This window comes from Rutidosis leptorrhynchoides, chromosome 5 (genome assembly GCF_046630445.1).
Source record: "Rutidosis leptorrhynchoides isolate AG116_Rl617_1_P2 chromosome 5, CSIRO_AGI_Rlap_v1, whole genome shotgun sequence".
Taxonomy (NCBI): Eukaryota; Viridiplantae; Streptophyta; class Magnoliopsida; order Asterales; family Asteraceae; genus Rutidosis; species Rutidosis leptorrhynchoides.
This window is the reverse complement of record NC_092337.1, coordinates 215,536,995-215,551,756: the sequence shown is the minus strand read 5'-3', so window position 1 is coordinate 215,551,756 and position 14,762 is coordinate 215,536,995. Positions and strand designations below refer to the sequence as shown.

Here is a 14,762-nt window from a genome sequence, read left to right as displayed (position 1 = left end):
CATTCAGGGGGTGTGACAATTTAATAAATAATACTCGTATAAGTATTTTTTTTTAATTTCACTTATCCACAACATCCTCAACCTACTTTCAAAATTAACATGTATAATTGAGATTGTCAATTGAGATGATATCATATCCACATCTATTTTCATTTAATTTTTATTTATCAATGTCCATATTCATTTAATTTCAGTTCATTCAAACATATCAATATCCGTTTAATTACGAGGATTAATAGATATCCAATGGATATTAAGTAATATAATCTAACGACGATTTTGACAATTAAATATAGATTATAACAAATGTAAATGTATAATCTTTTTGTTTTTATTTATTACACATATTTTCTTTGTAATTTTTGCCGATTGTGACTTAATTTGAACAAAAAGTAAATATATGTTTAAACTAATCTTAATGTGTAATGTGTAATATTATTAGTAATAATTTAATAATTGTGACTTTCATAACCCTTATTCTTGTTAAATATTTAAAATTTTTATAGGTTATATGTATATGTAGATGTAGATGCATATATTTTAGTATGATATACATGTATAGATGCATTTCAAGTGTTAATGAATATATTCATGAATGTGATATTGTCATCTATATTCGATCTACAAAATATTTAGATTATTCATATCCATTTCGTTACTTGTCCATTTACATCATCATCCATATCATTATAAATAAATCAAATCAGGTGAATATTCGTGATTGGAACATCCATTGCCATCCCCTATCTATGTATGTGTATGACTTGCAATATTGATGTGATAACAAATGCATCAAAACACCTGACCCGTTTTCATAAACCCGTGCACAGACATGCACATATGACAATCTTATGGAGACGATCAAGAATCAAGATGCTTACATCCACGCTTATACTCAAATATCATGTATAAATCTAACAATATATTACCAACCGAGAGAACACCAAAAATCCTGAATGAAGAGAACAAATTAGAACCTTGAATTGGTTTAGTTCAACACAAGTTAGTTTTGCTACATCTCTGCACCATCAAGACCAACAATGGCTTGAAATCATCCAAAACAAGAACACTAGATTTAAGAGAGAGACTATAGTTTAATCATTTCCATTATCTGGAGCCTTTCTCTTCAAATTCGATGTTTGGGGCTGACCAAAAGCTGACCTGCATTACAATGCATATAATAACCATTAAAGCAAATCGCAAGCACAAATGAACAGCATCAGTCTGCCTTAAGCTGACGTTTTTGCATAAGTCACACCATTGCAGCAAAATTGATTATTATATGGTGAATACTAAATACTTCAAGTAACAGGCCGACTTATGCAAACACGTGCTTATCAACACATCATCTCTTCTTGGGTGAAAAATGTGGTGTTGGGTTGACCCCATGACCCATAAACACTTTTTGCTATTTTTTCTAAAACATAAAAGAATGATTCAGCACGAACATGTTCGACACTTTGACCGTTCCCCAACCCACCCAAAGCACCCATCTTTATACCTTCCATCCAACCCCAGGCCAAATAGTGAAGTACTATTAACAAATGTGGCAGGGGTTTAATTATAAATTATAAAAAAAAATAAAAAATAGTATTCAAAAGAATGAACATATATACTCACCCACAAGTAGAACATTTCTGGTGATGCTTACAAAAAATAGACAGACAAACAGAGCAAATGTATCCCATGTCAATTGTATTTTTGTGACAAAAACACCTGCATAATTCAACACAAGACTTCAGACTAGTTTGCGACTAAATATTTTCATATCTCAAATATTTGGTTTAAGAGAATAAGGCTTACGAAGCACGAAAATCTACACCAACAGGCTTAGGGAGTTGTAAGAAGCTGCGAGAATGCAAATCTGTTGCAAATACCGTCTGCATACAATCACAATACATGCAAATTCAAGAAAAAAGAAAAATAAGGCAAAGTATATCAATATGCGATCTTATGATGGGGTACATACCGTCAAGTACTGGAACAGTCCATCGAGATATTGGGGCTTCAGATATACACCCCCGGTAATATAAGAAGCCTAAAACTCGATACAAATCATAAAAAGTCAACAATTATATTGATAAAGTGCTATACTCAAAGTTGAAAATATGAACATTGAGGTACCTGTTGCAAAAAAGCAGAATTCTGGGACCCAATAACACATGAATCTATAGGTACCTGTATATGAAATAAACTTATGAACCTTTTTAACATTTTGTGATGGAACAATATCACAAAATAATAGATGCAAAAATAAATAATATTTAAATTAAAATCAAAGCATGCATCTAACATACCATTGATCTCTGAGCAGAGAAAATTGAATTCATGATAGCAACATATCTGCAAAATAAACATTATTTTTTAGTAACCGAACAAGAAAAGAAAATAGAAAGTGAGGAGACAGGCATACTGTCCAGGTCCATCTTGTGATCCATGCAAGCACAAAATCTGTCATCATTAATCAACAATAAGTCCATAAAACATAAATATAAATCTCCTATAAAAAAAAAAAAAAAAATTTGTGGTGATATAATCATGGAAATTACCCGCGGTTGAGGATGAAGTGACCCGGAACGAAATACCCGTTGTATGTCTAATCATCATTTTAATGTTAAACAATCATTTTACTAAACATGGATATAATAAAAATATAAATTATAAATTATAATAAATTATAAATCAGGATACAACAGAGTGCCATTGAAAGAGATCCTGAAAGCAAGGAAGAACCGACCCCATTAACCGAGTCATTTTTATTAATAAGCTTTTCATCCTTATACACAAACTCCTCAAGCTTTTGCAATAATGTTTCAGCTCTCTGGTTTGTGTGGCTTAATGAAGAATCATAAATGTAATCGCAAGAGTTTAATCCAGTAGCTATCACCACTACTTGATTCAGTTGATTCAGTAGAAGTATCGAGTTCAAAAATGAAAGGAACTACAGTAAATAAAAATAAAAAATAAAAAAAAACATGTTCAATACTTAAAATAGATAGTAGGGGAAAACAGTATATGAAATAGAGTAATTTTTTTACTGTTTACTTGAGATAGGAACTTGGGGAATGAGAAAGAAGTAGCAGTTGAACTCCAAAATAAAGGATTTGTGTCAATCAATACCATTAACAGGCTTACATCATCTGTAATCAAGTTCAAATAAACCAAGTTTAATTGATGAACGAAAATAATATTTAATAAATTTAGAGTATAAACATGATTTACCTGCATATTGCTTAGATGAAACAGGGGTCATACTTGGTTTGTGCGACTTGTATGACAGGGCTTTAGACAGAAGGGAAGTTTCTGGAAGATTGAACGGGTTAATTCAACTGAAAACCAAAAAACAAAAGTTACAAAGTTGGTACATACAAATTTCTTCAATTACACCAGAACTAGTACAAACCATAAAATCTTAACAGTACATAAACCAGCACTTGTTGGCAAAACCATGGTAAATTATACATAGACGGAACGTTTTACTTTATTTATAAGACTTATTATCTACTGCAAACTTAAGTTTTTAGTATACAAGTTCATTATGATAACATCATATAATTACTTGGACTTGCAATTTTAATGACATGTAAACTCACGCTCGTAAAGTAGAAGGTAGAGGCATATTATCGAAATGGTAGTTGATGGTAAATTGTCTAATAAGAGGGAAATTCATATAAGCCCCAAAGTAGGTGCTTCATGACTTATGATGGTTGTAAAACAACATGACACTAATGCCATGATTGTCAAATCACAAATTTATCACATCCATAAGCAAAAACAGCGGCCACCAAGTTAGAAATCATGTTGAGTGAGTATCACAGAACTTCAACCGAACTAAAGGCACTCTTTTTAACCTTATTTTATGAATGAAAACTGAATTAAAGAGTGATTTATAGATCACAAAATTGATGTTTCTATGCAATTAATCCAGTGATAACCCTTATTTTACCAGCAAAATTGAAAGTTGTAAACTTGATAACAATGATCAAATATTATAAGTGTATGCCACTGATCGTATTTCGTATATCATATTAAGTGGGGAGTTTAATCAAACAGGTAGCACAAAATAAATATACATACTATTAAGAAATCTTGCACAAAAACAATAGTATTGATTTGTAAATACCCGATGAAGAAAACAACAAAGTCCTCAACTCAGATTATCACATTTTTCAGAACTCGAATTCGAGAATATGGCGCAAGGAATCAGACGAACTTACTCAAGAACCTCTCTCGACGCACCCTCATGACCACAGAACACCCTAGCTACAAAATCCAACTATTGAGTATTTTTTTTTTTTTATATAATTACTTTTAACCCTTGAACTTATTTAGGTGTATATAAGCTAAATTTTTTGTGAGGACATGAATGACTATACGGATAGTGTAAATAATCCCATAAGAACCCTGCTTGTGGGATACTGAAGAAGTTGGATAGAATAATGGTTAGTCATTACCAATCTGCTAATGGTATTTGTTTACCCTATTTGATATCTGATCACAGCCCATCTGTTGGAATAATACCTAATGCCATAGGAAATAAAAAGAAATCTTGAACATTGTTGAGCAAGGGTGGAAGAAAGATTTGAATAAGTTGAATTGGAAAATGGGCATCTGTTTGAAAAAGTGAGTGGGCTCAAGAAAAAATTACAGATAGGCCAACAAGCTATTGATCAAAATCCTCATGATATCGTACCTAAAAAGATTGCTATGGAGATTCTCAAATAATATACCGAAGCTTTAAAGGATGAAAAAAATTTATTAAACCAAAAGGCTACGGTGAATTGGACAAAAGCAGGTGATAAAAATACTGCCTATTTTCAGGGGATTTTAAAAGTGGAGAGACGCAAAAACAAAGTGGATAGCATCTATGATTAAGAAGGTACTATATACTGTGGCGAACATGTACCTGAACATTTTGAAGGGCTATCAGAGAAAGCAAGGTGCTAGAAGGTGTGCTTTAAAAATAGACATCCAAAAAGCCTATGACACAGTCAATTGGTCATTCATTCTTAGAAAAGATATTGAGAATTGTGTGACTATCACATCTTTTTACTTGTGCATTAATGGTGAAGTACATGGCTATCTTAAAGGAGGAAGAAGATTAAAACAAAAAGATCCCATCTCTCCTTATTTGTTTACTGCTTTTATAAAGGCGTTCATCCTGATTACGATAGCTAAAATTAGGGAAAATCCAGATTATAAATATGTAAAAGTGATTCAAAGTCAATTGAGGTAGTGAAAGGAGCATTGGATGAATTTAGCCCTGTTTCTATATTATTTCCTAACCTAGGAAAACACACTATTTTTTGGTAGTGTTCCTGCTATAGAGTATTACCAGGTCTTACCTTTTAAAGTTCTTGGAGTCCCTCTCCTTAACAACAGATTGGGAATCATAGAATGTAAATGTCTTGTTGATAAGGTTAATGATAAGATAAATTGTTGGAAAAACAAACATTTATCTTATGTTGGGAGACTGCAAAGATTGCTTGAAAGAATGTGTGTACACCTATGCAGCAAGGTGTTCTAACACTTAAATCTCTTAAAATATGGAATGAAGTGATCTTAATAAAACAGTTATGGAAACTTATTACCCAAACAGACACCCTGTGGGTTAAATGGGTTATCGCAGTTAAACTTAAAGGAATATGGGAGTTTGAGGCTTGTAATTCTCATAGTTGGGTTTGGAAAAAGTTCCCGCAATTGAAAAACAAAGTTATACAAGACTTGTATTCCTACAAAAAAGCTTCTTTTCCGGATTTCAAGACACACCTTGTTACTCGATCATTTATGTCCAGCGATTTGGTTAGCCAATTCTTAATCCACTCGAAGCTCTTCACTTAGTAATACTAATAGCCAATTCTTGGATGAAGGTATAATTGCAATAGAGTTAGGTTGAAAACGTTGATTCCAAATGATAGATTTACAAGAGTATTTATACCCAATACAAGGAACCTATGGCTGCTGGAAACTACATTCCTACTGCAAAACGAAATCAAATATATAAGATAAATACAATGACTTGGACGACTATATGATTAACTCACAAATATACCACCCAAAAAGATATACATTATATGATTATGAGTACGTATATCTATAAGCTACTAACACTACTGCCAAAGTTTCCATACACTCAATCTATACTCTGAGCATAAATGTATCTAAAGATAAACTTTGAGTCATAAATTAAACAACATTTCATCGTTTTAGTTTAGAAGTTAGTCATATTTTAAATTTATTCATTAAGGAATTTTATCAAACAGGTGGTATGCATATTGGGTATTAGGGATTTGGCGAAAGAAAGGAAATAAATTTGTACATGCCTCGTTACTTTATGAAGAACTAGGATGAAGAAGACGTTGTTGATGTGTTATTCTCTTGAGTAACGTAGTCGGCTATGGAGGTAATCGAACTCAGGTCAGGAACACTGCCCAAGGTCACAAGGTTTTGGGAACGCAGGAGTAGGGTTGCTAATAGGCTATTAGTAATAGCTGCTTTTATTTTAAAGGAACATACGCTTTTACTCCTAAAAAATTATATTATATTATATTATATTATATTATTATATTATATTATATTATATTATATCTCTACATATTACAAACCGTGTGGCATAGGGCCACGTGTCTCTTCAGCCTTTCACCTAATCACCTAATCCACGTGTTAATCTGTGATTAACTCATTATTATTTTTCTTAATTACCATAAAAAGATAAGTGGCTCAATCCTATTCGCAACAAGGCTTAATTACGATTAACATTAACCCATTGGCTGCAACCGTTCAAAATATACCTCTCTATCTCTTTTCAAAATTGCTCAAACCCCCAGACCTTTTCCATCGTCGATTATGCCTTAATTCCAGCGTATTAAGCGATGCCACTAACACCAATTAATCCGTAACGTTTTTCTCGACATAACCATATAAATTTTGTATATTATCGTCGGTGTCTTCGAACTCGCCGAAAAAATATCCGGCGACTGGAATACATATTCACTATCCGGCGACTGGACAAAGACGTCAACCATGTAATCAGGTATGTATTCACGCTGGTTAGTTCTTTCATTCAATATATTCATGGATGCTTAATTTATGTTTTATTAGTTTTTAGGGTTAAACTGTATACCCATATAAGAGAGGCATAACTTCATCTATTAATCATCTTTATAGCAACAATTAATTAGATTATTTATTTTATTCAATTTTTAATTATTGTTTTTTTGACATCGATATATACAGGTGAAATATTGTAAGTGTTATAATGTTGATTTGTGTTTGAAGAGTTATATATGAAATATTGTAAGTGTTATAATGTTGTTAATCAGGGTTTGACTGATTATAGGTTGGTATGTATGTCTTTAGGGTAATTTTGTGTATAAATGTACAAACTAAATCCACTTTGCACGATATATTTCTTTGTTAGATTGCCCTAAATCCACTTTGCAGATACTATAGCCTTCAAAGATATCACCAAAGGAAAATTGAGAATCCCATAAAAAAGGGCTCTACGACAGCTGCAAAATCAGAAAGTGTTGTGTTTAATGATGAAGAGCAACAGCGGTATGTTTCACTATGTATTTTGCTTAGTTATATCAATAACAAACTGGTTCGTAAGATAGAAGGTTAATCTTTTTGTTGTGTCATTGCATATATGTGCTGAAGTTTTTTTTTTTTTTTTAGGGATTAAATAATGCATGTTCTGTATTTTTAGACTTGAGTTGCAGCAAGAACATGAGAAACAGAGGGAAGCAGAGTTAGAAGCGCTGAAACGCTCTATGCAAAGTGGAATGGTACTTACAGGTTGATGGTAAGCATCGACGTTCACAAGTGATGCATAAATACCAACCGCCCGTTCATAAAGAGCAGTTAAAAAGGCTTACTATGAGGCAACATTATGTGTTCAGCCAGAGAAAGTTCAGCAGAGAGGTGCAATCGTTTAACAAAAGTATATCACTGAGAAAGGTGCATTCATTAAATGATCTTAACTTAAACCAAACAATCTACTCCGGGATCTGAAACATCCGGTGTATTCTGGTTGTGTGAATATTTTTGCCTTAATAGGATGTAGTGTAATTTTTTAGATGCATTGCGACTTTCGATGGCTAAAAGAAAAAACTCGTGCAATCTGGTTGTTGAAGATAAAAGTATAGATCAATCTGTCAATATTCACGAATTGTCGAATTATTTAGAAGTATTTGTATGCGATTGTTTCTTTTCTTGGTAGTAGTTTTCAATGTCAAAATGTATTATACTTGAATCTATATTAACTATAACTTATCTATTTGAACATAAAGAGACTTCTTCATTTGGGTTGGTTTTGACCCGAACCATCTGAACGGATAGCAAGACCAGATCGGAACCGGTTTCTGCATTCTGGACCTTGGTCTTTGTTTTTCTAAATTAGTGGGTCTCAGTTGGTTCAGTTATTCGCCGGTTTAGACTCTGTTGGTTTGATGTGTATATGTGGCACAAGTTTTTTATCAGTTTTCACATTCACCGATTTCTGCATGTTGTTGTCCTTATTTTATTCATCATAGTACCAGTTTACATCAGTTTATCTAATTTGTTTCTTAATTTGGGTTGTGCAGGCACAAATGTTGGAGCTGCTTTCGTGCATATAGAATCTGGAAGAAAAACATGGATATGCCATTCAAAAGTGACGTTTTGTCCCAGCAAATTGAATGTTTGATAAGAACATTATTCGGCTTTCTACAATCCTGTATTTATTTTGGGTTTTCGATCATTCTTTTGACTGTATTGAATAATTGACATTACTGAGCTTTGCATGTTTGCAAACTTTGAAAATGCGTTTAAAATGTATTGAATAATTGACATTACTGGAGCATAATAAGATTGGTGTTGGTGTTGCATCACGCATATGGGATTTTAGTGTCATGTTATCTTACTCTTTATATAAGAGTGACACTTCTTACAAAATGTCTTTTTTGACATTTGAGATTACTTGGGAGCACACCGGATCAGGTATTATGGCTTAGACGATATCGTTCAGGTTTGATTTTGATAGTTTTTAGGTTTGATCTTGATTTAGTTTTATTGTATTTAGTTTTATTTATATAGGTTGAATTTTAGTTTATTCCTACGAGGTATGATTATTTTATTTTATGAAAATCAATCTTTTGAAGTACTGCTAACTCATAATTGTATAAGGTATTGAAACCAGATTCAATGGGTTTGATAAATGCCTATCCTTTATGTGTAATAGCCATCCTCCATTTGTAGAGTGTTAAAATGGGTAGATTGGTCATACTGCTTGATTTTTTCAAAACATTTTGTTTCAATACAAATGCTATAAATAATGAACGATTTCGTCATCGTAATTGTATCATACACCTAATTTATTACGTTCAATACTTTATTTCTTAAATAAAGTCAATTAAATTTAAGAAGCTTAATAAAGTATTGAACGTATTTTCCTCCATCTATCATGTCACTTTTAGCAAATAAATACCGCTTATTGCTCTCTATTTTTACTGGGTGATGGTGTGCACTGGATTTTCTTTATAAAGTTGACTTGGTGTGATTCGGGTCAAGGCTGGTATTGCAATATTCCTTTGGGTCACTGTTACTGCTGGTTCACTATATTGGGTCTAATTTTCTACTGCTGCACTATGATGGGTCAACATTTCTACCTCAATAGTATATGGGTCAATGTTTTTATATTGAAGATGTTTTAAGTTATGGTGGTTGTTTATTTAAAGAATTGTTTAACTAAAATTGTATCAGTCAAAATGAAAAACCAATCACAATCAAAATCAATCAAAATTAAGAATAATAGCAAAACAAAAATGTATATGCAGGTGAAGAAGGATCTGACAAATTAAAGAAGGAAAACGACAAGTGATAACCAACTACTCTTTTGTACCACCACCCAATGAACTGTAGTTAACTTATATGCTTTTGTTTACTTTCGTAACCAGCCTTTATAAGGCATTTATATAAATACCGTTTCGATACTGTCTTTATCATACAGTTAATTGATATAACATTTTACGTTTCAAGTTTAATGATTAAGAGTCGCCGTGCAACGCACGGGCTCTTAAAGGCTAGTTATATTATATTATATCTACATAGCTAAAAGACATCTCGGAAATGAATAGTAATTTCTACAATTTTCACAAACCTACCCTAAACTTCTTATTTTTTTTATAATTCATACACACCCTTTCTAATCTTTAAATTTATAGTTTTTATAAACTTACCACAAACTTTTCTCATTTTATAAGTTACTCATTAAACTTCTCATTCACTATAAATTGACCACATAATTTTTCCTATCTAATAACTATTCATTATTATTATTATTATTATTATTATTACTATTATTACTCTACATACCTAAAAGACATAGGAGAAATGAATAGTGAACTTCATAAGGTTCATAAACTTACAACAATTTTTTTTTAAATTCAACCACATTTTATAAAATTAACACAAACTTTTCACATTTTATAATCTAACCATAAAACCGCTCATTCATTATAAATCGACCACATAATTATACATATATACTAAAATGTAAGGCTTTATAAATAGTGAACTTTATGGTTTCTATAGTTTTATAAATAGTGAACTTTAAATAAGTGCGAAGACAAAAGGCGAAAATGACGATTTGAAGACGCAAATGACCAAAAAGCTCAAATATACAAGATACAATCTAAGTGGTTCAATTTATTGATAAGAAACGTCTAAAAATGACAAGAGTACAAGTTGCGGAACGCAAAGTACAAGATATTAAATTATACGAAAGGACGTTCGAAAATCCGGAACTGGGACCTGAGCCAACTATCAACGCCCGACACAACGGACTAAAAATTATGAGTCAACTATGCACAAGAATATAATATAATATTTAAATAATTATATAAATTATTTATATATTATATATATTTAAATAAAACGTCGACAAGCAAATGGCCAAAAATTTGTGAGCTGGATTTCAGACCTCCGCACTCGCGGAGCTCTGAAGGCTTAAACCTCCACGATCGCGGAGCACACCAGGATCAAAATTTCCTATAAATTCAACGAGCTTCTGCCGAATTTTATACAAAAAATAATAATAATAATACTCCTCTGTAATAATAATAAATATAAATATATTTATTATATAGTATAGTGTAGTTTTATATTAGATTAGTTTTGGGTTATGCAAAGGTTATTTTACGGGTTTTAAAGTCGGAGCTCTGTCCGTGTAACACTACGCGATAAATAATCAATGTAAGCTATGTTCTCCTTTTTAAATTAATGTCTCGTAGCTAAGTTATTATTATGCTTATTTAAAACGAAGTAATCATGATGTTGGGCTAAAATACTAAAATTGGGTAATTGGGCTTTGTACCATAATTGGGGTTTGGACAAAAGAACGACACTTGTGGAAATTAGACTATGGGCTATTAATGGGCTTTATATTTGTTTAACTAAATGATAGTTTGTTAATTTTAATATAAAGAATTACAATTGGACGTACCTATAAATAACCATATACACTCAATCGGACACGATGTGCGGGATATTTATATGTACGAATAATCGTTCATTTAACCGGACACGGGAATGAATTAATAGTCACTAGAATTATTAAAACAGAGGTGAAATTATGTACAAGGACACTTGGCATAATTGATAACAAAGTATTAAAACCTTGGGTTACACGCAGTCGATATCCTGGTGTAATTATTAAACAAAGTATTAAGACCCTGTTACAGTTTAAGTCCCCAATTAGTTGGAATATTTGACTTCGGGTATAAGGATAATTTGACGAGGACACTCGCATTTTATATTTATGACTGATGGACTGTTGTGGACAAAAACCAGACGGACATATTAAATAATCCAGGACAAAGAACAATTAACCCATGGGAATAAACTAAAATCAACACGTCAAACATCATGATTACGGAAGTTTAAATAAGCATAATTCCTTTATTTCATATTTAATTGCACTTTTAATTATCGCATTTTTATTTACTATCATTTTATTTATTGCACTTTTAATTATCGCACTTAAATTATCGTCATTTATATTTTTCATTAGGTTTTAATTGTGATTTAAAATATAAAATCGACAAACCGGTCATTAAACGGTAAACCCCCCTTTTTATATATTATTATATATAATTATAATTATATATATTTTGTACAAATATAGTTAATTAAAATATAGTGTGAAATAAGCCAGCTCCCTGTGGAACGAACCGGACTTACTAAAAACTATAGTACTCTACGATTAGGTACACTGCCTATAGTGTTGTAGCAAGGTTTTGGTATATCCCATATGTAAATAAATAATTAAAACTTGTGTAATTTGTAACGCTTTTCGTATCAAAAATATATAGTATTTCACGTACACCTCGCACGACATCAAGTTTTTGGCGCCGCTGCCGGAGACTCGGCGAAATGCTATAATATTAATATATATTTGTATAAACATATTTGTATATTATTTTTATAAAAACAATATAAAAAAAACGTTTTGCATTCGCCGCGACTCGCGGAGTTTGTTGCCAGCTTGGATCCGCACTCGCGGAGTTTGGCATGACACGCCTGATCAACCTAATTCAGCATTAATTACGGAGTATTAATTATTATTATTTATTTAAACCCTAATTACTTTATTATTTTTATAATTTAGTTTATTTTTTTTATTAATTAGTTATAATTAGTTTTAATTAGTTTTATTAATATATAAAAATTAATACTTTTATAAAATAAATAAAAAAATAATAATATTTTTTTATAAATAAATAATTTTATCACTTTTTATATATTTTTATATTTCGTAACTTTTTAATCATTTATTCGTAATATTTAATTTTTATTGTTCGTAGCTAGTTTTAAGTTTTAGTTTTTGCCGTAGTTTATTTTTATTTCTAGATTTTTAGGCTTTGCCGTAAAAGCCCTTAAGTACTTTTTCTTTAGATTAAAATTTAGGCGCTTTAGAATTTTGCAACGCAGTTTTTAGATTTTAGTGCCTAATTAAGTTATTGCCGTTTTGGATATAGAATTCCTTTAAGCTTTAATACCTTTAGGCGCAACTTTTTAGATATAGTTTTTAGACTTTTAAGTTTCGACGTTTTTCTTTCTCATTTTTATTTTTCGACGTTTTTCGACGCGCACTCTTTTTCTTTCTTATTTCTCGACACGCTAGTTTTTAGGACTTAGAAATTTTCTCTACTTCTTCTCTAATAATTCCAAACGAAAAATTATTTTAAGCGGTTAAATTGATAGACATCCAAATTTTCTGTTTCGTATTAATAGTTGGATTTGTTAGTGGCTGAGTTGTGAGCTTCCGATTTAAAGGGTTCTGGCTCCCTGCTGCATCTATTGGCTATTCGAAACGTGGGCAAAAGCAGAAAAGTCTATTAATTTGATAACTTATATAATTTTTATTTTTATAACTAATCGGATAATTAAGTAAATGCACCACATTGTAGCTAAAATTTAGTAATAAGCGCATTATGGAAAATCTCGAGAATATTTTGGAAACTCTTTATGACATCCGAAATCAATTTAATTAATACTCTCAAACGGGTGTTGATGACAATTCGTTCGGTCAATCTTGGATCACGAATGACGAAACAATAACTGGTTGTGAAATCTGTGGAGATTATCATTCAACATGGGAATGTTATTATTATGTTCCTATGGAAAATTACGCACCCATGGAACCTGAATGGAATAATTATGAAGAATACAATTCAAATTGGGATTATTCCCAAGAATATATCCAAACTCAGCAACCAGAAGATGAGGAACATTATGTGTCTGAAAATCTTTTAGACAATATGAAAATCAAACTCGAAGAACTCAATGCTCAAAATGAACAAATGAGAGAGTTTGTAAATTGACAAGCTGAAACCCTATCAGATTACACACCTGTTGATCTGAGGAGTGTTGTGCAAGAAAATTTCATATCATCGAATTTTGATGAATTCGAGAGCTCCGAAATCACCAATTATCCCAGTGATACTTTTTATTCAGTTTTACCAATTTCACAACATATCGACACATTAGCCTCTACCGACAAAATCATAAATCCATCAATGGATGAAAAAGAAGTAAGGGTGACAAATTGGTACTCTTGGGAAAACGATAACGTTGAAAATTTTACCCCCGAGACCAAAGTGGAGGAACCAATAAGGACCGTTAATGAAGAAGAATTTGCTTCAATCCAGACAACCTTCCAACCCAATATTCTCAATAGAAGAGTCATCTACCGAAGATGAACTACGAGCTGTAATAGATAATGGCACCTCGGATTTCACCCAATTGGGTAATAGAGGTGAAACCTTTGATCCCGAGAATGAACGGGAGAAAATGTTAGGAATTGTCCACCCTATAGTATGTATGTCGGTATATAACGATCCATTTGACCAAGAACCAGAAAAGAGACATATCCATTTACTAAAAGCTACACTTAAAAAAGAATTAAGTAGTGATGATAGGGTAGGTCTAAACTTTAAACCCATTGATATATTTTATACCACCCGAGATGTAAATAACTGGCTCACTATTTTAATTCGTGGAACTTATTCTACCGACTTCACATGTCGTCAGCTAAGTGTGGGGAAGTCTAACTCCACTTAACGTTAAATTAGGGGTTCGGGTTAGTGCATAACTCGTTAATAAAAATGCATGATGAGTTAGGGTAAAAGATGCATTTTCAAATATTAGTAAACAGTTCAGAAAAGCAGCCGTTTTTGAAGAAAAACATGTGTGATAAAACAAGAAGGAATGAACGATGAGGT

The 14,762-nt window shown here is 31.8% G+C and overlaps 1 protein-coding gene and 1 long non-coding RNA gene across 3 annotated transcripts; one reads left to right on the top strand and one right to left on the bottom strand.

Annotated features, from left to right (window-relative positions):
• Window positions 1-746: 746 nt before the first annotated feature.
• Window positions 747-6,458, bottom strand: LOC139847954 (general transcription and DNA repair factor IIH subunit TFB4-like). Of its 2 annotated transcripts, none has more exons than XM_071837685.1 (12): window positions 6,324-6,458; window positions 3,223-3,329; window positions 3,046-3,140; window positions 2,692-2,941; window positions 2,550-2,596; window positions 2,414-2,451; window positions 2,298-2,343; window positions 2,125-2,178; window positions 1,970-2,038; window positions 1,804-1,880; window positions 1,621-1,716; window positions 747-1,161 (listed from the first exon to the last, which is right to left on the bottom strand). In XM_071837685.1, exons 2-12 carry the CDS (start codon window positions 3,251-3,253, stop codon window positions 1,095-1,097), a joined length of 870 nt encoding a protein of 289 aa, XP_071693786.1. In that variant the 5' UTR covers window positions 3,254-3,329; window positions 6,324-6,458; the 3' UTR covers window positions 747-1,094. The 2 variants fall into 2 exon arrangements, with proteins under 2 accessions (XP_071693786.1, XP_071693787.1); XM_071837686.1 differs by lacking the exon at window positions 6,324-6,458 and adding an exon at window positions 5,770-5,962.
• A 305-nt stretch (window positions 6,459-6,763) lies between these two features.
• LOC139847705 (uncharacterized) lies at window positions 6,764-8,863 on the top strand. The gene is made up of 3 exons (XR_011759627.1): window positions 6,764-7,557; window positions 7,709-7,959; window positions 8,586-8,863. It is a non-coding gene; the product is annotated as an uncharacterized lncRNA (long non-coding RNA).
• Window positions 8,864-14,762: the final 5,899 nt, after the last annotated feature.

Bases quoted from the DNA above. Each gene is read 5' to 3' on its own strand.
- LOC139847954 (XM_071837685.1), bottom strand. From the start codon at position 3,253: ATGACCCCTGTTTCATCTAAGCAATATGCAG. The intron at 2,452-2,549 runs GTAATTTCCATG...TAATGATGACAG, and splicing joins CACTTCATCCTCAACCGCGG to ATTTTGTGCTTGCATGGATC. The intron at 2,039-2,124 runs GTACCTCAATGT...ATCGAGTTTTAG, and splicing joins ATTCTGCTTTTTTGCAACAG to GCTTCTTATATTACCGGGGG.